The following is a 25,007-nucleotide window of genomic DNA, read 5'->3' on the forward strand; positions in this document are numbered from 1 at the left end:
GTTTCCCCGGGGGAAAGAGAATTTCCCAACAGGGATCAATAAAGTATCAGATTATTATTCTGCCTGTGGTTTAATTCTTTTTACAAGGTAGAGAATATAAACATGCAGTGTATGTGTGTCTGTTGCCACTGACACTGTTGCTAAACAAAGTAAAAATTAATCGTTTGGTGCAGTGCATTGCAAAAGCATTGACTTGTACTGCGTGTTTACTGTAGTGTCTGTGTGGTGTCGTGTGCAGGTCTGTCCCTATGTCCTGTCTGACAGCAGGTCTGGCAGTGAGAGGGTCTGAGTCTCCGCCTCCACAGCATCAAAGAGTTCAGCAGAACCTCTGCTGAACCTGGACACAGATCAAGACCTGCGGCCCAGCCTGGCTTCAGCCCCACTGACAGGTCAATGGACAGAGGAGGTAGTATTTTAATGTCAGTATTTTTGAATATACTGTACATAACTAACTGAAGTTATTACCACAAAGAGCAGAAAGAACTTCCATCAAAGAGGGCTGAGGAGCTACCAGCGAGGACAATTTCATTTCAAGCATGATAAATACATTGAGAATGTAATTGGGATACATCTAAGCTCTAATTTATATTCCAACGTTGTTATGTTTGCCCTTGAAGGAGCCAGAAACACAGTGCGGACACATCCTTACAGCTGACCTTATTAGAGTCGTAGGCAGAACGATGGCCAGCTGGAGTGTCCCATAAAACTGAGACAGTGCAGATTAAAATGCCACGACGGCTCGCCACGTCACCCACTGACTCAGAAAAGCTCCCCATTTACATTAAAGGCACTGACACAGAAGAAGCAACGCTGGCATGATAGACTGTGAAGAAGAGTGGAAACACCAGGAACAATGTGAGCAAGGGAATTCACGGTTACCTCTGAATGTATCTGTATCTATTACTGCAACAGAGAGGATTTAAGTGCTTTGACTCAGATGAATAAAAAGAAGTGGAGGAGTGGATATGATACTGAGGGCCAGAGAGGAAAATGAACCATCAAATACTGAGAACTGGTACTTGCACGCATGAGACTGTATGAGAAAGGAGAGAAGGCCGATGAAAGACACATTGTAAAAATCTTTGTGAGGCCATTGTGTTGATGACCTTGAGCTGGGGTTTAAGGGAGGCAAAAGCTGAGCCAGGGGCATGGGGCACACAGAGAGGATTATGGGAGAGGTGGAGTGGGAAAGACAGGCAATAAAGAGAGAGAGCAGGGAGGGAGGGAGAGAGCAAAACAGATAGAGAGACACGCACACATTCACAGTGAGAAAGAAAGAGAGGGAAGAAAGACAAAAGACAAAATCTGTAGCAGCTGTTTGATCAGTGTCGAGCCAATTAGGATATTGCATCATTAATGAGGGGAACTAAATTGACCTTGTGACGGCATAAAGAGAGGGAAGCAGGGGACAGAGAGAAGTAGTTGTCTAAATGCCACCCCTGAAGTGTATTTGTATAAGCTCACGGTGCTCTGCCTCAGGAGGGGGTGGACCGACAGCTTGATTTACCCTCTCATTATTGGACCCTGGTAGTATCTCTGGCCCTGCCCAGTGGCTGTAATAATGCCTGTGTCACCATGGCTGTGTGACCGGCCTTGGCTGGCCAATCGCCTTCTAATTGGTGCTGGGTGGAAACTGTAAACTATGTTTTTCATGATGCTGTGTGCCTACTGTGTGTTTACTGTTTTTCAAATATGTCTAATGGGCTGTGAAATGAGTTTTATCTGAGCACACAATATGACTGGGGAGCGACTCTGGACTGTGTAGTCTCCCTAAAGGCTGGGTTTGAGGGACGCATCATCACCCAAAATGGTCCCAATTAAGAAAACATAACTTACATACTGTATAACCAGTACAAACACATTAAGGGTTAGGATTACCTTTCAAAGACACAGTTGAAATGTAACATATTTGACCAGCATGTATAGGTTGGGTTACAGTAAGAAAGACCTAAATTGAACAAAAACAGGGACACATTTATTAGAAAAGATATTTGTCTCTCCCTCTGACTGTACAGTATTTTTGTCTGGCATTCAAGTGTGCACGCCGGTGTCCGCATGACTAAGCACATACCTGTGCTCTGCACCTGCAGTCCAGTTCAGTCCAGACATTTGTGGTTTGATTGAACCACAAAGGGACTGTGTGATGGACAGAAGATGAGAGGCGCACTGACCTGTCACTTCTACCGCCCGCTTACACTCCCGGCCCCTTCCATATACCTGCAGCCTCCCCGGTCTGTTGTCCCTGGACAGCCTCTGCCACCGGTGGACCTGTCTGTAGCCCGGCCCGCCTGTTCCTCATCCACACAGCCTGTCAGTGCGCTCCCCCTCCCGTCCCTCGTCTCCCACAAACCTGTCTGTTCTCTCCCAGCTACACTTCAGTTCTCCAGCACACCGACAGCAGACTGCTTCCTCCTGTACTCCACCTGAATGCAAAAGCTTTATAATGCCTTATGGCCACTGTCCAAGACACAAGCATTTCAAATGACCCATTATTACTTCTAACTGATAACAATGTTTTTCTTTTTTTTAAAAATCAGAGCCGTAGAGAATGATGCTCTCTATGGCAAGTAGAGTGTGAATTTGAATCACAGTGAAGGTAATATTCGAAGCCTGCCAGAGACAATGTGCTGAATAAGTGAGACGCAGCCCTGGAGCCCAGTAATCCAACCTGATACATCCTCATAGAGAACAACCATACATCCATCATCAGAGACTAGGAAGACAAGAATCTTCCGTTTCACCTTGCCAGTCTCCTCCTATCTGCAGTGAATGATTTTGGACAAAAAGAAGCTGTCTGCATTATTGTCACCCCTTTCCTTTGCGTGGTGTGTTTTTTCGAAGTTGGATTGTAGTACTATGGAAATTTTCTGTCAAAGGGAGACTTACTTTGGACAAATTTTGATGAATCAATAGCTCATTACTTAAGGAAGCCATATAGGTTGCATGGGGTCAGTTAGCGCACAGAGAGCAAAAAAGTCATTCAGGTAATGATCCCATGGGTCTGAAGCAGCAGCACAATTTGGGTCAATAAGGGAATGAATGGGATTAGTTAAATGGAAGATACACAATGATTATTGTACCATCATTGTAACCATTACATCAGTGGTAGCTTGAACTGAAGTGGTAATAAGAGTTAAGTGAGGAAGAGTTCTGCTTATCCAAATTGAGAATGCATGAAAAATAGACAAACCACAATAGTCCAGAGAGCTGGAAGCTGCAACAGGATCTCATTGGATTGGCAAGATTGTCTGGCAGCACAAGCTAGTGGCTAGCTGAGGTCAGAGGTTAACTGGCTGTGCTCCAGTCCATCTTTGACAGGTCAGGGTGACATTGCTGATAACACAAACAAAGCTGAGGGAAGGCAGGTTTTTGGGGATTTTATCAGATTGATAAAAATGTAATAAATGGGAATACTACTTAGCATACCCCTCTATGACTCTATCCCTCTATGACACACACATAGATGTAACATACTGCTTAATGCACATGTATGTACATAATAATGTAATGTACATAATGCATTTCATCGGAAGGGCAGCTAGGAGTAGATCAGAGTCCTTTGACAGCAGCGGATTTCCAATGCTCCCTGCCTCCCTGCCACCCTGCCTCCCTGCCAACCTGCCACCCTGCCTCCCTGCCACCCTGCCTCCCTGCCTCCCTGCCAACCTGCCACCCTGCCTCCCTGCCACCCTGCCTCCCTGCCTCCCTGCCACCCTGCCACCCTGCCTCCCTGCCACCCTGCCTCCCTGCCTCCCTGCCTCCCTGCCTCCCTGCCTCCCTGCCTCCCTGCCTCCCTGCCACCCTGCCTCCCTGCCTCCCTGCCTCCCTGCCACCCTGCCACCCTGCCTCCCTGCCACCCTGCCACCCTGCCTCCCTGCCACCCTGCCACCCTGCCTCTCTGCCAACCTGCCACCCTGCCTCCCTGCCACCCTGCCACCCTGTCTCCCTGCCTCCCTGCCACCCTGCCTCCCTGCCACCCTGCCTCCCTGCCAACCTGCCACCCTGCCTCCCTGCCACCCTGTCTCCCTACCTCCCTGCCACCCTGCCTCCCTGCCACCCTGCCACCCTGCCTCCCTGTCTCCCTGCCACCTTGCCACCCCACCCTACTGAGAATAGGTCTAGGTGTTGCAATGGTTACAACAAGCCAGAAGTGCCTGAGAGGATCCTGTAATCTCCATGTTTCCCTCTCTTCCAATAACCAATCATTTCCACCAATCTCTGCTTTCTGCTCAGATGCAAAATTACAGATTACAATCCTGACTGCCAAGAGAGGGGAGGGAGGGAGAGAGAGAGAGAGAGAGAGAGAGAGAGAGAGAGAGAGAGAGAGAGAGAGACTTTGACTTTTGGTGTTCTTTAATAAAACATCTCACTTAAAAAAAACACCTGAAAACCAGCCACGGTATCCTAAAACCCCATGCACGTAACCAACACTCTCGCTCCCTAAAAACCTCACCCAACCACTCGCTCACACACACACACACCTGCACAAATCCCCCACCCCGACCGCCAGAAAAACCCCAGACACATGACATAGCATACATCCACACACCTTACAGCAAAACAAGACATGATGAGAGAGAGAGAGCGAGAAAGCAAGAAAACAAGAAAGCAAGACAGAGAGAGTGACGGGTAGGGGAGAGCTGAGCAACTAAAACTCAAGCCATCAGTAGTTTGAGCATAAATTGAAATAGAGCATGGGCTGCTGAATGACAGCAAGGAGAGATGAGAAATGGCATATGCTAATTTGGGCTTATGCGCCTGAGATATCCCCAGAGAGCCTTTTAATAATGCTGAGGCATTCTGGCACTCAGGTGGCCCATAATCATCACTGTCATAATGAAGAGAATATGCTAATGGCCGACTTATCTGCTGGAGGAAAAAATTAAGCAACACAAACAACAACTTTGGTGCTCTTTGTGAGTTTAGGGGAGCGATGGACGGGCAGGGCGATAAAGTGAGAGAGAGAGAGAAAGAGAGAGAGAGTGAGAGAGAGAGAGAGAGAGGATAAATACAAGAAATACTGCAGCATGACACTTATCGATGAAAATGTTTTTTTATGCAGTATCTCTACATTAAAGGCAATACAGTTAAAGCTAATCCTTCCATGACCTTCATTTTGCACTTTTTATAGGTCTCTTATGCAGTTCTTAGATCCCGAAAAACCTTTGAAACCCATAATTAAACACAAATCTGCCATGCATAAAAACCTGGCCTTAAAGTCACTGAAATATGAGGTGAAGTGTGCGGAGATAAGATGGTGTGTAATACCCATTTCTAATTGTAATTTATTTCTGTCACACTGCTCAGCGGCACCACAGTGCAGCCAGAAGCACTGGGAGGTACCCAAAGGTTCAGATCAATAGGCTGAATAAATGCTTAGACTGGCACTACTGTGAGTGCTGCAGTGAAAGACTTACAGGACAGATAGAACTTCCGATGCCCCTCCACACTCACCCACTCAGGGAGATAATAGATAAAACATGGGGTCAAAGCAATGGGGAATGTGCTGTGTACAGCAGAGACAAGCTTTACAGTAATCCCCCTCCCCCCCAGCAGTTTTTGCTTTCTCTCTCTCTCTCCCTCTCTGACACACACACATGCACAAAGGACAGATGTAGAAACAGATGTGTGAAAGTGTGTATGCACCTAAACAGGACCCATGCTCCTCAGCTTAGGTTTCGCCTGATGGTCCTGAGCAATGTGTGCAAGCAAGTGGAAGGGTAGGAATATAGATGGAAGTGATACAGATCATACCATATGTTAATATGTCTGAGAGGGGAAAAGTGACATTGAGCACATTCCTAGCATATTTCATTGCTATAGCAACAGCCTTTGTACTTGCAGAGGGAAGTGGGTGGCAGAAAGAGAGCGGGAGCGAGAGTGTGAGAAAGAGAGAGAGAGAGTCTTGCTGGCTTGCTCCGCTCTCTTGGCTGGTTTTACCAATCCAGCACTCCGCCAACCAAAGACCCTGGGGCTTTAAACAGTCAAGGTCACTGAAGAGGAAAAATGAACAACTCCTAAACGTGTTTCTGCATACTCCACAACTGAGAGGAGAGGAGCAGCAGTTCTGGCTCACGCAGACAGAGGGAGCCACCACAGCACTCTGCATGTGAATATGATTATCCTCCACGAGGACCACTACCATCAGAGGATCATGGCGGGTTTGAGATGCCCTTGAAGGGTCACAGACCAAAAAAAAAAAAAAAAAGAATGGATGGTAAGTCATTTATCCTAACTGCACTTGATATGAATTGCACTTGATATAAAAAAAAAAAAAATTATATTTGGGGAAAACAATGTTACCTAATATCCATTTCTCAGTATTTCAAAAAAATGCAAATGAAAGCAACCCTGAAAATGTGTGTTTTGAAACAAGGCTCTTAAGACGGCTAATAATGTCAACTATATTCCCTGATACTTGATAAACTCAGATGGGGGGTATTTCAATAACATTATTAAAGCTCAGCACTTAAATGTGGTTAGGCAGGCACTCAATTCGAATTAAATTACAATTATCCCAAAGTGTATCCCACATTCACACACACACACACACACACACACACACACACACACACACACACACACACACACACACACACAAGCATAGGTCTGTGAAGGACAACCTTGAATCACAAACACACACATACATAAAAAAAACAACAGAGGGAGAGCGAAAGACAGAGAGAGAGAGAGAGAGAGAGAGAGAGAGAGAGATCCCCCTCAGAAGCCCCAGAGGCAGCAGAGTTTGAATGTCAATTTGGTTACAGGTGATTAAATTATTATTTTTTTTTAAATGAAGCTCACGCACACACACACACACACACACACACACGCACACACCTACACACACACACACACGCACACACACCACTACTATCCTCACATGCCCCTTGTAAGAGTTTGAGACTGCTTTAAATGATTTGGTGCCTTGTGTAAAGCTGACTGGTTATGGCTGTTGAAATCAGTGACAGTTGCTATTTTTAGGATATGTGAAAATGTATTTCGAACTCATAAACCATGAACAAATGTGCTTGTGTACCAGCACGCACGCACACACACACACACACACACACACACACACACACACACAGATCCTGATTGGCAGCAGATTGAGTGGAAGGCAGGAAGCAGAGAAGTGTGACGAATACAAGCCCCCCCTCCCAAACAAAAAACCCCAAAACAAAACAAAAACAAAACAAATTAAGGTGTTAAGCCTTCCCTTATACATGTTAAGTATAACACGCAAGCACCACAACAAGCACACACACACACACACACACACAGGCAAGCAGACATTCATATGCATACATGCTGTACACACACACACACACACACGGACACAGACACACAAAAGATTGTATTTCCACACACCCATTCCCACACAAATATGTATTTCAATTTGATATTTGTTAATATCTTATTTATTTTAAAGTAGGCAGATGTAGGAAAAATCACCATTTAATGTACAAGATAATTCTCAGACAGTATTTTGTATTTCACAAACACAAACTTTTAATACTTTTTATTAGAGATCAGTGTTTGTCAGTAAGAAAAACAAAGCATTTCCAAAGCTTCCACCTTCCTCTTTCCTCACCTGGTGACATCAAGGATAGGTCAGTGCTGTGATACTAGGCTTATGAGCCGACAACTGATCATTAGTGAGCCTATATGATAAATCCTCAGGCCCAACACAGGTAAAAAGTAGGCAAAAGTTATGGAACTTTCCTTAGCCTCATGCCGTTCAAAGCATAGAGATAAAGCAGTGTTTTATCTCTATGGTTCAAAGACTCAAATATATTCTATTCCAGAAGACAATACATGTGTAATTAGATACTTGTGTAATGAGACTCTTACATAGCTCTTTTGTCATTTCTGTGATGCTCATTGATTTTTTTCACATTGGCATAAGGCAATGGGCCATTGGTTTATGATTATTCAAGATGATGATGACCATGATGCTTAGTTGTATTTTTAAATATAGGAAATACATCTAAGCATCAGATGCTTGGCTACGTGGGTTTAGGCTTGTCATGCCGTGGGTTTGAATGCAGTTCATCTTTATCACGTCTCTCTCCAATCTTCCCTGTCACTCTCCACTGCCTACAGTACTACACAAGTGCCTTAAAAATGATCGGAAAAAAGCAAATCCATTCATCTTAATTCTTTTGTTAATTAATTTCTAGTCACAAGTATTTTGCATTTTTTTAATATATTTGTTGAGGGACTATTAGTAATGTGTAACAAGATTAATTTCAAAGTATCTTTGTCCATTTGTGTATGTATGCTCCTGCTTGCAGATACAGCATCCGAATATTGCCACAATCTGAAAGAGCTGAATTTTAAATCGTGTTTATGAAAGGTTCAGCAGAGTTTGTACTACATATAAAAGTAATTTTGAAACTGTTTTCAATTAAATTGGAACTGCATATAATATTAAAAAAGTGAATCTCAAACAAGTAAATACATGTCCAGTTTTTACAAATTCAGAGTTTACAAATTCATTAAATTTCACTGATCATATCATTTCAGAACACAGAATTCAAATTCAGTTGACTGGTGGCACGAATCTCACCCCATACCATCCAAATTATATTGGTTTAGCCTAAACGCTGGGCACCGAGTGTGTACAGTGCACCTGTCTTGCTCCATCACTTGACCAATTTCAAGCCTTTGCTACCTGTTCACCCGTATCATCCATCATTATCCACAATCATTTATCAACTGACCTTGTACTTCCCACAGTGTGTATCATTTGTTTAAGCTTTCACACACTCTGCTAACACATGCAAGCCTGCTGCATGATAAAAAAAAAAAAGTTGACTGAGATAACTTTTGCAATTAAATCAGGAAAAGGAAGAAGAGAAGAAGACAATAAAGCTGTGTGAAGCGTGTTCAGGTGCGATTAACTCTGTCTGGTGTCAGTGTGTCTCCCAGAGCTTCTCCCACCAGGGGAAATCAACAGAGGGCAGAGAGCATGGAGGACCAGGGGAGGAGGAGTCGTGGCCAACAAGCAGAAAATCCACTCATTAATAAAACATGTTGATGAAATTAGAACATCAAGATCGCTCACACGCACCCACACCCACACACACACACACACACACACACACACCTTGAGGATTTCTGATCTCCGTATCTTCTCTGGTAACTCTCCATTTACAAAGTGGCTAGTAGGACAATTTGGCAATGGCCTTGAGAGAAAAATACAAAGCTGGGGTTAGCATGCTTGGAAATGCTCCATCCTTGTGTACACACACACACACACACGCACACACACACACACATGCACGCACACATTTCCTCAAGAAAGAGAATGTCAACATTATTTAAGTCAAATTGAAGCCCATCCTCTGCTTGTCATGGCGGAAAGCTTAGTGGTTAGAGAGACTGTTAGTTGTCAAAGTGTCAAACTGTCCCATAACCAGAAGGTCACAGGTTCAATCCCAGTAACAGCCATGTGTACGTAAGTGTCCTTGACCTGCTTATGGTACGTCACTCTGAATAAGAGCATCAGCTAAAAGCTGTAAATGTAAATCTCTTTAATTAACTAAAACCTGAGAAAAATACAAATTGGTGTTTACTCAAACATTTGGTTTATTTGAAATGTTCATTAAAAATGTTTCATAATACTATAGAGACAGAATGTTTTGTAATCATATTACCGCACAAAAACACAAGCTTCCATCTTCAATACACAGTATAAAAATACCTTTTAAAATAGCACCTTTTCTCTGGCAGGTAAACATGCAGTCATAGAAACACAACAACTTTCCCCAAATAATAAAAACATATGTACAATACATTGACAGCATATTGTGCTTGACTCTTCATATGTAATAAAAATAATTAAAAACTATATCAATATTCATAATAATAACAACTATATTTGTGTAACACCTCTGAGAGTTACAGTTGTATAAGCAGTAAAACAGTTCTGTACATATGTGGACGAGTCTCATCACCTGTGTGCAACATGAAATGGAAAAAGGGACAAAAGGGCTAAAATATTGTGCCACGGTTAAATTGACAAACACAACTGGGATGAAGTTTGAGAAAAGGAAGCCAAGGCACTCCTTTTGTGTGTGCGTAAGTTTAAAAAAGCCTTTTCTATGACTTTTAAACTTTTGCACACAAAAGACAAGTGTCTTGGCTTCCTTTATTCAAGTATTCTTTTACCCTTGAATCCAATGAGCACCTTTTTTTTTTGTAAAAATACTTAAACGGTTTGGAGAAGCATAAAGCAAGGATGCACACTGGTGTCCCCTCTCAACCTGGGGCACAGTTTGGTTGGGTTTAAATGAAATAATAAATAAACAAATGCAAATCTTGACCGCTGGCATTTAGACAAAATAATGATCTATGAACAGGCTATTTTCAAAACCTTGCCAACGTTTATACAACATTCTTGTGGCTGAAGAAGAGGTGGCCACAGTTCGGTATTAATCATCGTTCTTTCTTCAAGGGCTGAGTACCTGCGTATTAGAACACAAGTTGTTACATCCACATACAGAGTGTAGGTTGACAGCTAGTAGTGTAAGTGCGTTTTTGTGAGTGTGTGTGTATGTGTGTGTGTGTGTGTACGTACCTTTGGTCTCCCCGAGGCAGAGCTCCTCACACTCCTCCTGGTGGAGGAAGCGGTTGGCGTTTCCCTCACAGCCGCTGTAGATGAAGGGCCTGCAGGCCTCAACCTGGCTGTTGAAGTACCAGCGCAGAGTGTACCGTCCACAGCTCCCCTCCTCCATGGGCAGCAGGCACGGGTCTGCTGGAGCTGCAGAACACACACACACACACACACACACACACACAAAATGAGAAGGGGGCAGGCCAGACAAAAAGGAGGAGCAGCGGCAGAGAAGCAATAAGGAGCGACAGGGGACCTCAGTGGACAGAAAGCAAAGCAATGAGCGCTCATTGTTTCACATTCATTGTGTCACATTTCAAACACAATATTCTTCAAGCCAGCCGTTGTTCATTTAATTAATTTTAAAATTTAAAAGCAGTAAACACGCAGACTAAAATATTACCACTGGTATTCTTTTTTGTATGCTAGATGCATGAATGCCTCTGAGACAATACCAATAAAGCTAGTAAAGCCTGAGGCATGCAGAGGGCCATACAGTAGGCAGGCAGGCAGGCAAGTGGAACCCTTTAAGAACCCCATTACAGGACTCTGTGAGCTGGTTTACCTTCCCCATTGACTTCCCTCTTGGGCCTGACTGATTTGGGCTTGACTGCTGTCAGAGGTTTAACTTTGACTGCTTTCTGAGCATCAACTTTTGCAGCTTTCTGAACATCAGCTCTGGCTGATTTCACCGGTTCAACTTTGGCTGATTTCACTGGTTCAACTTTGACTGTTTTCTGAGGTTCATCTTTGACAGCCTCACCTGTCGACACACACACACACACACAGCAAACACATAGCTATATAAATGAATGATTACGTAGACACATTCAGTGGAAACATAACAAAGGTGGACGGAAAAATAAAAACAAATGTCTACACTAACAACAACATCAAAGATCACAGACTCAGGATGGTGTGTGCTTGAGGCAAGCTGTGTGAGAGAAGGGTGAGGCAGCGCTCAGTGTGTGGGACAGTGCTGCTTCGCTGGTCTCAGAAGTGAGCTGTTATGGGATACAGTGCGTTAGAGGCAGCGGCGTACAGTACCATCACTCTGGTTGGCAGAGGGAACGTAGTGGACCAGCTCCTCCAGCGGCTCGTCGTAGGCCTCGATGGAGTAGATGTGCTCATAGTCTGGGTCGTGGGTATTCATCACCACACGCAGCTCACGGCCTGAAACAAGAGCGGCGCCACACAGGTCAGAGAAACCCCCCCCCCTCCCTCTACCAACCAACCTCCAAGCTTCAGGTAGAAGGAAAGGCTGGAACTTCCCCTCAACCTCCTTATACAGTACAACGAGCTGCATAAATCCTAATAACTATTATACCCTAATATATATATATTGTCTCGATATGATCAGAGATATTGAACATATCACACATCATGTTCAGTGGGACAGAAATGGAGTCCTCTGTTTTCTTGCTGAGAAAACCACCCGATGTTCAGAGGTCTCCAGACATAGCACCACCCGGTTAAACCTGCTTGTTAGGGACAGACAGACAGACAGACAGACAGACAGACAGACAGACAGACAGACAGACAGGCAAACTAACAGCAGAAGGGCCGATAGGCAGAGTGACGGACTCACCCTCCTCACCCTTCACGACCAGTGGGTGCTCTGGTGCAGGCCGAGCCCTGACCGCAGGCCGGGACCGAAGGTCTGTGGCTAAACCTGAGAGAACCAGATAGGACAAGGAGCAGCGAAGGGGGGGGAAGTGGCAGGAGGCACCAAGGAAACAGGGAAGGGATTCAGGGAGTGAGAAGGACCAAGTGTAAGAGAGGATGGAGAAAAACGGGGCAAGAAAAGCAAAAGAACCAGAAAACAAGACAAAAAGGATAGAACATTCTGGTAGTAAGACATTTAGACACAGTAAGACTCTTACATAGCCAATAACCCCAAGCCACCACCAAAACGTCCCACCATTCCAACATATACACCAGATAACCATGAGACAAATGATTAGAGTTAAAATAATTCATCAAGTTTTTGCAAGACTGGTCAACTCAACCGTTAAGTGATGGAAACACAGACACCAAGAGCATCCTTGTGTCCCCACTTGGCTCTGGCGCTGGAACCAGCGATCTACCAGGGACACATGGATGATTTTGGCGTCTATGTTTTCATCACTTAATGGATTAATTGACCAACGGGCCAATCTCCCAAAAACTTGGTGTATTCCTTTAAGGACTCAAGTCACTGTTAGGTGACTTGTGTCACACTCGAGTCAAAAGTTTTCTGGCTTAACTCGGACTTGAGTCCGAATCAAATCAGAGTTGATTTGACTTGAGACTAGAGAATCAAACTCATAGGGACTTGTACACAACGACAGACAATAACTATCTATTAAGTGACATTAAATGAGTTAAACATGAAAAAAGTGTTTGGTTTGGTCCCATTCTCAGTAACGCTGCATACTTATTGACAGCCTGCCTGTCCTGCGCTTGTCTCATGCTGCTGCTTCACAAGCCTCAGACATTAACATGGTTGAAGTCGCTCCCATTAATTAACAGCTCAGACAGCACAACACATTAGTCAAAAGCTTTAGGAAAAGTTGCTACTGATCCTTTTGAAGCAAAGTTTTCATTGATTTTCTTCCCATTGAATTACTTTGACATGTTTCATATTTCTCGTCAGCGGAAATACAATCGATTTGATAAAAGCTGTTTGATAGCCTGTGGGAAATGCACGTCATTTTTAGACACATAATAATTTGATATAACACAGAGCCTTGCCTAGGTGAGGACACTGCATCTAGGCATATGATTAAACTGAAAGGCTTCATAAAAGAACCATTAATAGTTACCAAAACAACAAAGCTCTTCATAAAGGGACTTGAGAATTGACTCAGACTTGTGCTCAAAGAGTAAGACTTGACTATGACTTGCAAAAGTCAAATGAAGCAACATAAATATAGGTCTGCATGAGGAACAACAGAAAACACCTATAGACAATAGCTGAGATTTCAGGCCAATTTTAAGATCATATAAAATGTATCTGAAGAAGAACATGAACAAACATATGAATTCAGACAAAGAGGGTATGCTTAAGAGAATGAGACTGTGTATTATGTGTGTGTGTGTGTGTGTGTGTGTGTGTGTGAGGTTAAACCCTATAACAGCATATGCAGTATAGTGCGTCCCTGTGACTCATGCTAATCGCTGCCCTTCTGTACAACCTTGTCTCTCCTGCAGCAGTCCAACGGCTCACTCACCTCCACACGCTGAGGTACAGACAGATGGACAGGAAGGAAGGAAGCAAAAAGGGAATAACGAAGGTCAGGTTAAAGAGTCATGACAATCCTGTAGTTCTCTACAGCTCTTTTTGTATTATAGTTCCATAGAGTGTTCAGCTGAGGCTATGACTCATACACTGTGATTAACATCTGAAGTTCAAAATGCGGACAACAGTCATGAATTAGCAATGCGAGCTAACTGAAAGACTCACCACAGTGCTGACTCATCTCAGAGCGAACATAGTCTCTGATCTCATCCTCCTGAATTCAAAAAAGAGGAGGGGAAGAGAGCAAAACGCACTTACAAACACAATAACTTGTGTGTGTGTCCGTGTGTGTGTGTGTGTGTGTGTGTTGCTTGGTGGTAGCATCTTCAGATTTGGGCCCCGGAGTAAGGATGAAGCACTGACCGTCATGCCCGGCTCTCCTCTGTCTCCCTTAGTTCCATCTGGACCCATCTCTCCCTGGAACAAAGACAGGTATCAGTGCACACACAACCCACAGAGGGCTCACAGAAGGCTTGCAGCACATTAATTCACTGGACCGAGAGCAAAGTACAGCTCATCAATAGAATACAAAGTCAAAACGCAAGGTTAAATCAGCAGTAAGTGTCTTATATAGATACGTCCAAATCTTAAATAGTCCGGGTTTCCTCAGTCTTGAAGTCGGGACCGCATGTGGAATCCCCTTCCAAATCAACAAAGATGCCCGTAATAATATCCGATTGCCATTTTAAATTGAACAACAGCGAAAAGCTTTTGGTCCACAGAAATTCCACAATGAAAGCTATTACACTCGGCACAATGTGTAATCGGTTCAAAGAGTAATCAGTGCAGTGTGAAGGCACAATTTTAATGTGTTTTAGATAAGGGTCAGAGGAATTTTTTCACATTCAGTATGTAGTTTCCTGCCAGAGATAATTGGGAGCCCATGTGCCATCACCGAGAAAACAACCAAGGGACAGCAGCAGACAGGCGAGACACTAACCTGCTCTCCCCGCTCTCCTGGTATCCCGGGGATGCCGCGGGGGCCCACCATGGCAGGACCAATCGGCCCTCTCTCTCCCTGACACACAACCAGGACAACATTATAATATACAACACATCTATACCATGGAGGCATAAGATACACAATTTACCAACACAGCAATACAGTTTGCTACAGAACTAGATTTAGATATATAGAGAACTCCTCAGGTACCGACACACTGGAGGTGTTTTAGCAAGCAAAACGTGAGGAGTGTTGCTGTATGACCATCAGTGGAAACTGGTTCTTTTGACCCCCATGTGAAACGGTAATGCTTAGTTCCCTCTGTGTCATGCTGCCCTAAAAAGTATATACTCCTGCCTTGCATTCCTAATCTCTGGACTGATGGCATTTGCTTGCACAGTTTAAATGTTTCAGTATAATTGTATTTAACAGAATATCTGTTACACTCTATGTTTATCAGTAGCTTCTCTGCATACAAGTCGGTACACATATCTCTGCATACTTTTTCTGTACGTACGCTACTTCCATTCACAAATATGTTCTGATTATAATACAGACATCAGTGCACACTGTCACTTTTTCTGTACATTGTGGCACCTCCATCTGGCCTAGTAATACACATACATGTTATCTACATCTGTAAGTGAATATATTAAAAAGGTATAGTTTTTTACTATGCACATCTACACATCTAGTCACTTTCTGTTTCATGTGGGCTTTCATAGACCTCTTAATGGGAATGCGAGCACATTTTTGCACATCCTGTATATATGCTACAATTTTCACATAGTTTTCTTTCATATTCTCATATTCCTCTCATTAGTTATACAATGAATATATTGATATTGTTAAACTTTTAAAGTCTCAAGTTTTACTGCTGCTACTCGCACACCATCTTGATGCTGTAATCCGTACTCTTTTATACTTTAATTGATCTATTTCTACTTAAAATGTTCTAGTGTTAAAATTCTCAGTTGTTGTCTAGAGTGTAGTCAGTTAGCTGTCATCTAGCCAGAGTATGGATGGGAGAGGAACACCTTCTGTCCCTGGAGCCCCTCAGGGCCTTTAGTACCAGCTGGTCCCTGAGGGCCAGTCAGGCCGGAGACCCCATCCGCTCCTCTGGGGCCGGGAGGGCCGGGTACACCAGAAGGACCCTGCATGAAGCACAGAGTGCAACACAGTTAAATATGTATTTATATACTGTATGTATTTCAGTGTCGCATTTCTTGTTAATGTGAGGGGGTGGGTATAATTTGGGATCTGAGAGCCTGGTTTGCTCCTGAATCCATTCCAGGATCTGTTGCCGTAGGTGTTGCAGCTGAGAACACGCAGTATTTCTACATGCAGAATATGGAGTGTAGGTATAGCAAGAGATCTGCTTGTCATGAGGATATGATTCCATTTAGAGCAGCTGTGGTTATGTATACTGTACTGGAGGAGTTGAGGTTAGAAACTCACCCGTTCACCCTTCTCTCCCTGAGCTCCTTTGGGTCCTGCAACTCCATCAAACCCACGTTCGCCCTACACAGACAGAGAAAAGCTGTTAGACATTTGGAGACACTTATTGTACCAAGACTAGTGTGTGTGAACATGCACAGTACATACTGTACCTTGGGGCCGACCAGTCCTTCCTTCCCTTGGGTCCCGATGGCCCCCGAAGGTCCGAGCTCCCCCTGGAAAACACAGGCAGCACACCAGGTGACGCTCACTCATAAGGAGGAGCTGATCATTATTATGATGCCTGTTTGTCTGCCAGAGAGTCTTACCTGCTCTCCTTTTCTTCCTGGTAGCCCTGACCGCCCATGGATCCCAGCATCCCCCTGAACACAAACCCAGATACGTTCAAAATACCTGACGCTGTAGGAATATTTAACCACTGTATGCACTGTCCTTGCACACCGCAGTACATCTACATCTTTTTTACCTCTTTGATTTGAACAGAAATAAAAATCCCAGCGGTGTCAAGATTCCGGAGGCTATGAAATGATTTCATTCAAAATCTCACCATGCAATTTCATCCTGCTAATTTCTCCTACACCCCCTCCTACCGATCCCTATTTCTCTGGCTTTCTCACTATCTCACCTTCTCTCCTTTGGGTCCATCCGCGCCGCAAGCACCCTTGGGTCCTCGGTCACCCTGGAAATACATAAGTTAGTCATTGACAGAGGAACATGACGGGGCTTGTGAGCCACAAAAGGACAAAGTGCACCAAACCAGCAATTCAGCCTGACAGAGCGCCTATCCATAGATTGAAAGTCCTTTCACCTGCCACTCAAGCTAAAGCACTCGGCACACACACACACACACACACACACACACATACACGCATTTACCACCTTGTGACTCATCAATAGCTGTCACTCACTCAGTTTCTTAATGCCAGTGCCTACCAGCAAGTTCAAAATAGCAAACAGGTATGACGCAAAACTGGCTACTATCATTTATTTGATGATCCATGTTCTACAGAAAAATGACAAGTAAAGAACAAAATAAGTAGCATAGAGACACAGAGATAAGGGAGTTCTGGGTGCCATTGTGGATTCAAAGTGGACTGATGATATCTGGATTTGTCATTCTAAATCCTGATTAAAGATTTTTGATTGCATATCTGTTAGCACACTGGAATTATCTCCAGACAAAATGAACTTGTACAGAAAATGACGTACAAGAAGTTTTTAACCAAATTTGTCTTTTTTTGCACTTTCAAGGTTGACAGTAATTCATACTTCGGAGAGGTGAGCATCATAAAAATGTACTAGCAGCAGCAAAAACCCTCTTTTCAGGTATTAATAAAAATAATGTTGGGGTGAAAGCCTGGCTATTTTTGTCTGAATCTATATTAATCCTCTGCAATGACGTCAGTTTTGTGCGATTATAGAGTTGTGACTGTCGTCACCCTCTGTGAAACTGGCCTGTAGGACGCATCAAGGTTGAGATCAAACTTTGTCTGCAGAAAATGAACAAACATAGTGTGCATATCCAAACACACATTTCATTATCAAGCCATGCCATAATACCTTAGGGAACATGTGTTGATTAGACTGTGATCATAATGTCATGATTATAGGGTATATAGTTTGATTAGACAGTGATGCTAGTTGACTATACTTCTGCTGAACTCTGTGGCATGGAAGACTGTGGACGCACGAGCGTGAGACCTGTAAGCAGTTTACTGTGCTAGCAATGCATTGTATTAAGTACAAAATACGATTGATATATGCTTTGTTCAGCTCTTCTATACTAATCACAGGGACATAAAGAAAGTGGAGGTTGTTAAAGGTTGGTGACGTCTGATGCGTAGCTTGCGCAGCTCTGCCTTTGAAGATTGCCTTCCTGTTGATTGAAGTATTTTGAAAGAAACACTTAAATCCTGAAAGCTATGATGGAAAGGCTCTCTAAAGTGTCTTTATATGCAACAACAGAGTGGAGGAGAGCAATGTTCCTGATGAAAAAAAGAAACACTATATTACTGATGGTCTTCGCTTCCCGTCCACATCAACATGACCCTCTTCGCTGTAATAGATGACAGAAAAAAGACTGAAGATACACACACACACATGCACACAAACGCACACACACACAACACACACTCACAATACCTTGGTTCCTCTCATTCCGAGAACACCAATCTCTCCCTTCTCCCCCCGAAGCCCCGGCAGCCCGTCTTTTCCCGGTAAACCCTGAAAGAAAGAAAAGACAGAAAGTCATCCCTCGTTCCGTCCACCAAAGACAGAAAACCTGACGGAGAACATGAAGGATCTGTGTTTGGATGGAGCGGTTGAGAGAGGGAAGGAGGCATAGAAGACTCACTGATTCTCCAGGTACTCCAGGTTGTCCTGCCTCTCCCTGCAGACACAAGACAGAAATAACGACACCTCCGTTAATTAGAGCAGTAGAATCGTCTCCTACAGTGAACACCTGACTGGCCTTGTGATTGATTACGATTGATGCTGAGACAATATCCACAGTGGTTGTCCATGCACAGTGTCACCTGCCTTCTGTCCACCGGGGCCACGAGCTCCCACGAATCCAGTGGACCCCCTGTCTCCAGGCTCGCCCCGCAGACCCTGATATGGAACACACACACACACATACATGCAGTGACCTTCTAATAACGGCATCTACAACTTAATAACGGCCAGCTGCAGTGTGATCACATCAGGATAAACAAACTCACCTGCTCCCCTGGAGGGCCCTCCTGGCCCTTCAGCCCCTTCTCTCCCTGCACACCTTTGGGCCCTCTGTCCCCCTGGAATGGAAAGAAGAAGAAATCCTCTACTAACAAACACCCGCTGTATGAGTATAACAAAAGTGGAGTTTTTATTCTGATGAATAGTGCGAGACATGGCGGTGTTCACTGACAGTTTCTCCTTTGTTGCCCTTTTCTCCAGGAGGTCCTCCCACCAGCAGCGTGTCGCCCTGTGGGAGACCGTTCAGCCGTCAGCACACAGCATCTTAGCCGGGCTCACCCGAAAGCCACAACATCAGGGAGATTACACACACACACACACACACACACACACACACAGCGCTTCATCCCGTTGCCTTATCTTAAGCTCGCTCACTTGTTTCACAGCTCATTCATTACCGCTGTATTCACAAATTCCTCCTGCTCACTACAGAATAAATCTCCTCAAAAAACCTCCTGCAAATTAAAGCGCTGCTCGCACAATATTCCTCATTTTCTTCTTTCTCCGTTTTCGTTGCTCGGTGTTCTTTGTAGCACACAAGCACACGCTCACAGAGAGAGCGGGTGAGAGAGAGAGAGAGAGAGAGTGTGTGTGTGTGTAACGCTCATTAGATATTAAGATGCACATACCTTCTCTCCTTTGTCACCTTGCGGCCCCAATTCTCCCTGAAAAAAAATTGAGAGCAAGACATTTCATTCATGCATGTCAATTTAATTCACTGCTTTACATGGACAGAATGCTCAGGGGACGAAGCCAGCGTGATGGCACATGAGATGGGGGGAAAAGGCCTGGTAGTGCTCACCTTCTCTCCCCGATCACCACGGCTTCCTGGAGGGCCCTGATGAACACACACACACACACACACACACACACACACGAACACATCATGTCCCATCATATATGGATCCGCAATGAAAGAAGCAAGAAGTCATGCTAGTTTCATTCACATGCTGGTCATATTTGGTGAGACTACAAATCTGCAGTATCACCATAGTTTCGCTTGCAATATTTCATCATCAAGCCATAGTACCTTATGTATGTTATAGTACATGTGTTGATTATACAAGGATCATAATGCCATGATTCCTTAGGGTATATAGTTTGATTATACAGTGATTGCAGGTTGACTATGCTTCCATTGAACTCTGTTTTTTCCCTTGATTTCGGGATATTAGACTGTGGGCATTGCACCAGTGTGAGACCTGTAAGCAGTTTATGGTCCTAGAAATCCACTGCATTCACACATACAAGTGAGCATCTAATCACAGTATTATTACTTTCAAGTATTTTGAAAAAAACCCTGAAAGCGGTCCTGAAAGCTGTGATGGAGTGGAGCAGAGCAACGCTCCTGTGTAACGGATGGAAAAAGAAAGACTATATTACTGAAGGTCCTCGCTCCCCGTCCACGCCAGCACGACCCTCCTCGCCCTGAGAGATGACAGGCAGAAGACACACACACACACACACACACACACACACACAATGTTATTTAATATCATCCACATGCAAACTCTTATTAAACAGCTTTAGTGGTATGGAGGTGTGGTGGAGGTCTTACTCTGGATCCTGGGCCTCCTCTCTCTCCTCTGGATCCTGGGACTCCAACTCCAACCTCCCCCTGGCCAAAGAAGACATTATGCTCTTATCAATCTGTAAGCATGTAAGCAGCTATACTAAACAAGAATGAATTTAAAAAAAAAAACTGTATATAAATATGCTGTATGGCTGCTGGCATAGTCACCTTCTCTCCTTTGCCCCCATTGATACCAGGAGAGCCCTAGAAAGCAGGACAAGATATTGATCATATGAATCACAATCCGCATCTCCTACCATCTTCTGTCCATCTCCCTCTCTTTCTCTCTCTCTCTCTCTCTCTCTCTCTCGCTCTCTCTCTCTCTATCTATCTCTCTTACTTTAAAACTTTATTTAAACTGTATTTAACCAAGGGACCCCCCTGAATCATCAGATCTTGCCAAGAAAACAGTATGAAGACAAACCTATACGTAAGCTGACAGCACACAACAATGTGCATTAGCAAAAATATCAGTAGACATCACATAATAGGCAAGCGCAAAGTCAAAATTCACTATATGAGTGCTCAAAAGGCAGTAGTCTAATTGCAGTCCAGCAGGATCAAGGGTGGAGCCTAAAGAGCCCTTGGCTGAACTAAGCTCTAAACAAACACATCACAGTGTGATAGAAATGGGATATGAACTCACTGCTTGCCCAGGAGGTCCGGAGGGACCCGGAGCTCCGGGATTGCCCGCTCGGCCTGGAAAGCCTTGGAGACCCTGGAAGTGAGACCAAAATTCTTGAAAATCACACCACAGAGATTAAGGCTAAACCACACTGTATTGTGTAATCAATTGTCAGATTGTGGAGATATTTTAGGCGGTAGTCGGGCTGCGGCTCCACCAACCCTCTCCCCCAGCGGTCCGGGAGGTCCTGGTTGTCCAACCTCCCCTCTCAGGCCGGCCAGGCCGGCGATGCCCGCTATGCCCCGGGGCCCTGGGGGGCCGGCTGGACCAGGAAGGCCTGGATCTCCCTGAAATGCAGCAGCAGGTAATGTGCTGAAAGATTTTGATCTGTGGCCCTGACTGCACTAACTCTGATTAGAGGTATTTATGAAATATGCAAACATGTGTTTTCCTTTGTGCGTACAGACCATCGCATGTCATACAGCATGTCACTACTCACCTTTAAACCCTGAGGCCCAGTCTGACCGGGAGGCCCAGCCAGTCCTATGCCCTTTTCTCCCTGCAACACCAGGTTTGTCATCACCGTCACATACACTAGATATGATAGGCAGCAGATAAATAAATAACATGCATGACAAACATCCAGCTCACCTTATCTCCTTTGGGCCCAGGTGGTCCTTTTGCCCCCTGAGTGAGAGACAAATGGGCAGTGTGAAAAGAATTGGAGATTGACCGATTATGGATTTTTGGAGGCCAATACCAATATACATTTTTAGGAGAAAACAAGAAGCTTATATCAGGCAAATACAATCATATGCCTGTGACACTTAATGAAAAGAAAAATATACCCATTTGGAGTTTATTATAAAAAGATCTAGCTGCAGACATGAAAAGTCAGCAGTATGGCAGTTTGTCATGACCTTGACATGATCTTGGTTGCCATGTCAGGGATAAAAAAGCAAACCTCTAACACCAGAGGACATCAATTAAGGTTGAGGTTTGTAGATAGAAGGTCTGGGGATTTTATGCAAACTGATATAGAACAAATTGGACTGGATTTGGATCTCTTAACAAGCTTCACAATAGGAACACTGGATGAAGAATGTGTGCTAACTGAAGGCAAAAAGATGTTGAAAATAACAGTAATTATGAATGAACAGCTAATAACTACTGATAAATTTACCAATATCATGATAGAATTATTCATTTTTTTGTGTGATTTCTGGATTATAGAGATGTCCCTTAAACGTACAAGTAGAACGAAGGATTTAATTATGGCCTGTAGGTGGTTTGACTGCTCCCAGTCAAAACTCCCATTTGGAGCCAATACTGCACACGCCCGCCAAGCAATTATTAAGAGATGTTTCCCACAAGGCCTAGGTTGATTACCTCAGTGACAGAAAGCATCCAGCCTGCTGAAGTGTCCTTGAGCAACATAATGAATTACTTCCAGCTCACCAGTGCAATTATTTATTTTGGGATAATCAATGACCATTAAGTCATAATCTGTAAGATCCTCATTTTTGTGATAAGCAGTCATTGCTGTGGTCTTTTTGCACTGAACTTCCCAGAGATCACTTTGCAGTCAAACCGTGTCATCAGTACTGTCACATCTGGATTTCCTGTTGATGAAGTTTGAATTTCTGGTCTTTTCAGCTAAAGTGGCTATCACTGATCATACATAATGATTGAGTTCTTCTTCTAGTTATCCCAGACAAACCACTATTGCTGCTGCTAGAAATAGAAAACACATCACTGTGGAGGGGACTTTTCCCCGGAAAGGCCTACCTGACACCGGGTGTTTGGAACAGCAAATGTAAAAGCTTTCATGAACTGGCTATACTGTAGGTTGAATCGCTGTTGTGTTACATCAATCGGCACTGGAGAGCAGCCAAGCGGACATTTAAATATGAAAATGTCACACATGACTTTAATGTAAAAACTTGAGGCTGGTGTTGAAGTCAATGGTTACTGAAAAGGTTACTCACATCCTCTCCAGGCTCCCCGTCTTCACCAGGAACACCCTAGTTTGACAAGAGATAAAGACGGCCACTGTTAGCCTGGTGACTACTGTGTTATGCTAACCTGTATACGGTGTGTAGTTCTGTAGCACAATGATACTCACTCTTTCTCCTTTGATGCCAGTGGCACCTTTGTCTCCCCTCACACCCTGAACGACAACAATAACCATACAGTGTTACTGAAAAAGCTCTAAACATATTCACACTGGTTTATGTCACCAACTGATGGCAAGGCTGTAATGCTGATGGTTTGATCAGACTCACCTGTAAGCCAGGTAGACCTCTCTCTCCTGTGATCCCAGGCAGTGTCTGACCAGCAAGACCCTGCATCAACCAGAACCATTAAAGTACTGTCAACTGGGTTGTAACAGCTATTTCGTTCTGCTTCATCATATGTCAACTTTCCATTGTATTTTTATATTTTTAGTCTTTCAATTGCCAGAGCACTTACCAGACTACGTTTATTGGACTGTGCATCTACCTTCTCTACTTATTTGTATTCAAGCCAAGGAGGAAGTCAATTAAAAAGAAAAAAGGCTCATCTAGCTACATACATGATAATGACAATAACAATGACTCACCCTCTCTCCTTTTGGTCCAGGGGGTCCAGCCACAGTCTATAAGAGGGAAGAGAAATGGAGAAAATAATGGTAATTGCCTGTACAGTGTAGTACAGCCTCTTGCCCACTCAAAGACTCAAATGCGTACCTAAAAGGCTTAGTATTCATCAGATATCATGTCTTCCCAACCATTAGCTTGTCCAGCTCTCAAACATCAATAATTATAATGTCTTTTGCAAAGACATCAAGCAAATGCACATGTACCGCTGCTTAACTGTCGCACCGCACAGGAGTGGAATTGTTTGAAAAATCAAATTGTCATCAAAATTTCAATCAAAATTTGTCTGACAACCACTTGTTTGAGAGACACATGTTTTGTGTTACTATGCCTATTCAGTTCTACTTGGCAATATTTGACAGAAAGAATAGGCTGCAATGGTCAGTTAAAGGAACAATCCACCCTCAGTGAGCTGCTGGACTGAACGTGTGCTGGAGCTGCTTTGCTGAGCTGATGGACAAGAGCTGCCTGAACAGGTTATTTATTAGAGACTGGTGGACTAACCCACAGCAGGGGAATACTTACCCCAGCACCCGTGGTGCATTGTACTCTTGATTATGGACTATTTTGGTGCCAGATAAAAACATGGACAGAAATAACCCATCTCAGTGTGACTGTTCAGCGGCTCCAGTGGTGCCAAAACCTGAACAGGAAGGAGGCTCACGGGATCAGCGGTAGTGTGTCGTTGGCCTAAACGACAGACTACCACTTGAAAAAGGCCGTCCAATCCTGTAGGCGGTGGCAGCAGCGGGGGTTTTCACACCCACAAGGAAATCCTGGAGCAAGTGGCCCTGGAGAAGTTCTGACCCGGACTTCCAACAGCCATAGCAGACCGAGCCCAGTGCCACCAACTCCTGACCCCGGCTTCAACCGTGACTCTGGCGCAGAACCATCTGGCCAAAGGGTGGAAGTGGGAGGACGTCCAGAGCCCAAAGACCTGGGACAGGACAGTAAAGCCTCATGCCAGCGGCAGCTTCCTGGTCCCATCTCCCTGCTCCTCCCATTCTCGTGCCTCGCCTGTCTCACCCTTCTCCCTTTTTCTCCTTTATTTACTGTAGTAAATGACCAATTGTTTTCTCAGTGGTAAAAGTGTTGTTTTCATTTGTATAATTATTGAACATTTTGATTGAATTTA

At 44.1% G+C, this 25,007-nt stretch overlaps 1 protein-coding gene across 1 annotated transcript in view; it reads right to left on the reverse strand.

Moving 5' to 3' along the window:
• Window positions 1-9,582: 9,582 nt before the first annotated feature.
• col7a1 (collagen, type VII, alpha 1) overlaps window positions 9,583-25,007 on the reverse strand; it is a 58,782-nt gene continuing 43,357 nt past the window's right edge. The window contains exons 88-119 of the mRNA XM_078283561.1: window positions 23,836-23,871; window positions 23,519-23,578; window positions 23,359-23,403; window positions 23,222-23,257; window positions 21,885-21,920; window positions 21,733-21,792; window positions 21,455-21,580; window positions 21,255-21,326; window positions 20,777-20,812; window positions 20,594-20,653; window positions 20,419-20,463; window positions 19,838-19,873; window positions 19,665-19,700; window positions 19,208-19,264; window positions 19,023-19,094; window positions 18,837-18,912; window positions 18,656-18,687; window positions 18,445-18,525; window positions 16,928-16,981; window positions 16,611-16,664; window positions 16,455-16,517; window positions 16,303-16,365; window positions 15,882-15,998; window positions 14,842-14,919; window positions 14,265-14,318; window positions 14,067-14,115; window positions 13,834-13,842; window positions 12,210-12,293; window positions 11,669-11,794; window positions 11,187-11,384; window positions 10,586-10,768; window positions 9,583-10,472 (exon numbers count right to left, since the gene is read on the reverse strand). Of these exons, the coding sequence (XP_078139687.1) occupies window positions 10,444-10,472; window positions 10,586-10,768; window positions 11,187-11,384; window positions 11,669-11,794; window positions 12,210-12,293; window positions 13,834-13,842; window positions 14,067-14,115; window positions 14,265-14,318; window positions 14,842-14,919; window positions 15,882-15,998; window positions 16,303-16,365; window positions 16,455-16,517; window positions 16,611-16,664; window positions 16,928-16,981; window positions 18,445-18,525; window positions 18,656-18,687; window positions 18,837-18,912; window positions 19,023-19,094; window positions 19,208-19,264; window positions 19,665-19,700; window positions 19,838-19,873; window positions 20,419-20,463; window positions 20,594-20,653; window positions 20,777-20,812; window positions 21,255-21,326; window positions 21,455-21,580; window positions 21,733-21,792; window positions 21,885-21,920; window positions 23,222-23,257; window positions 23,359-23,403; window positions 23,519-23,578; window positions 23,836-23,871 (2,163 nt within the window). The 3' untranslated portion in view covers window positions 9,583-10,443. The remainder of the gene's footprint in view (window positions 10,473-10,585; window positions 10,769-11,186; window positions 11,385-11,668; window positions 11,795-12,209; window positions 12,294-13,833; window positions 13,843-14,066; window positions 14,116-14,264; window positions 14,319-14,841; window positions 14,920-15,881; window positions 15,999-16,302; window positions 16,366-16,454; window positions 16,518-16,610; window positions 16,665-16,927; window positions 16,982-18,444; window positions 18,526-18,655; window positions 18,688-18,836; window positions 18,913-19,022; window positions 19,095-19,207; window positions 19,265-19,664; window positions 19,701-19,837; window positions 19,874-20,418; window positions 20,464-20,593; window positions 20,654-20,776; window positions 20,813-21,254; window positions 21,327-21,454; window positions 21,581-21,732; window positions 21,793-21,884; window positions 21,921-23,221; window positions 23,258-23,358; window positions 23,404-23,518; window positions 23,579-23,835; window positions 23,872-25,007) is intronic.

The sequence above is a fragment of the Centroberyx gerrardi genome, chromosome 5, assembly GCF_048128805.1.
Source record: "Centroberyx gerrardi isolate f3 chromosome 5, fCenGer3.hap1.cur.20231027, whole genome shotgun sequence".
NCBI classification, from domain to species: domain Eukaryota; kingdom Metazoa; phylum Chordata; class Actinopteri; order Beryciformes; family Berycidae; genus Centroberyx; species Centroberyx gerrardi.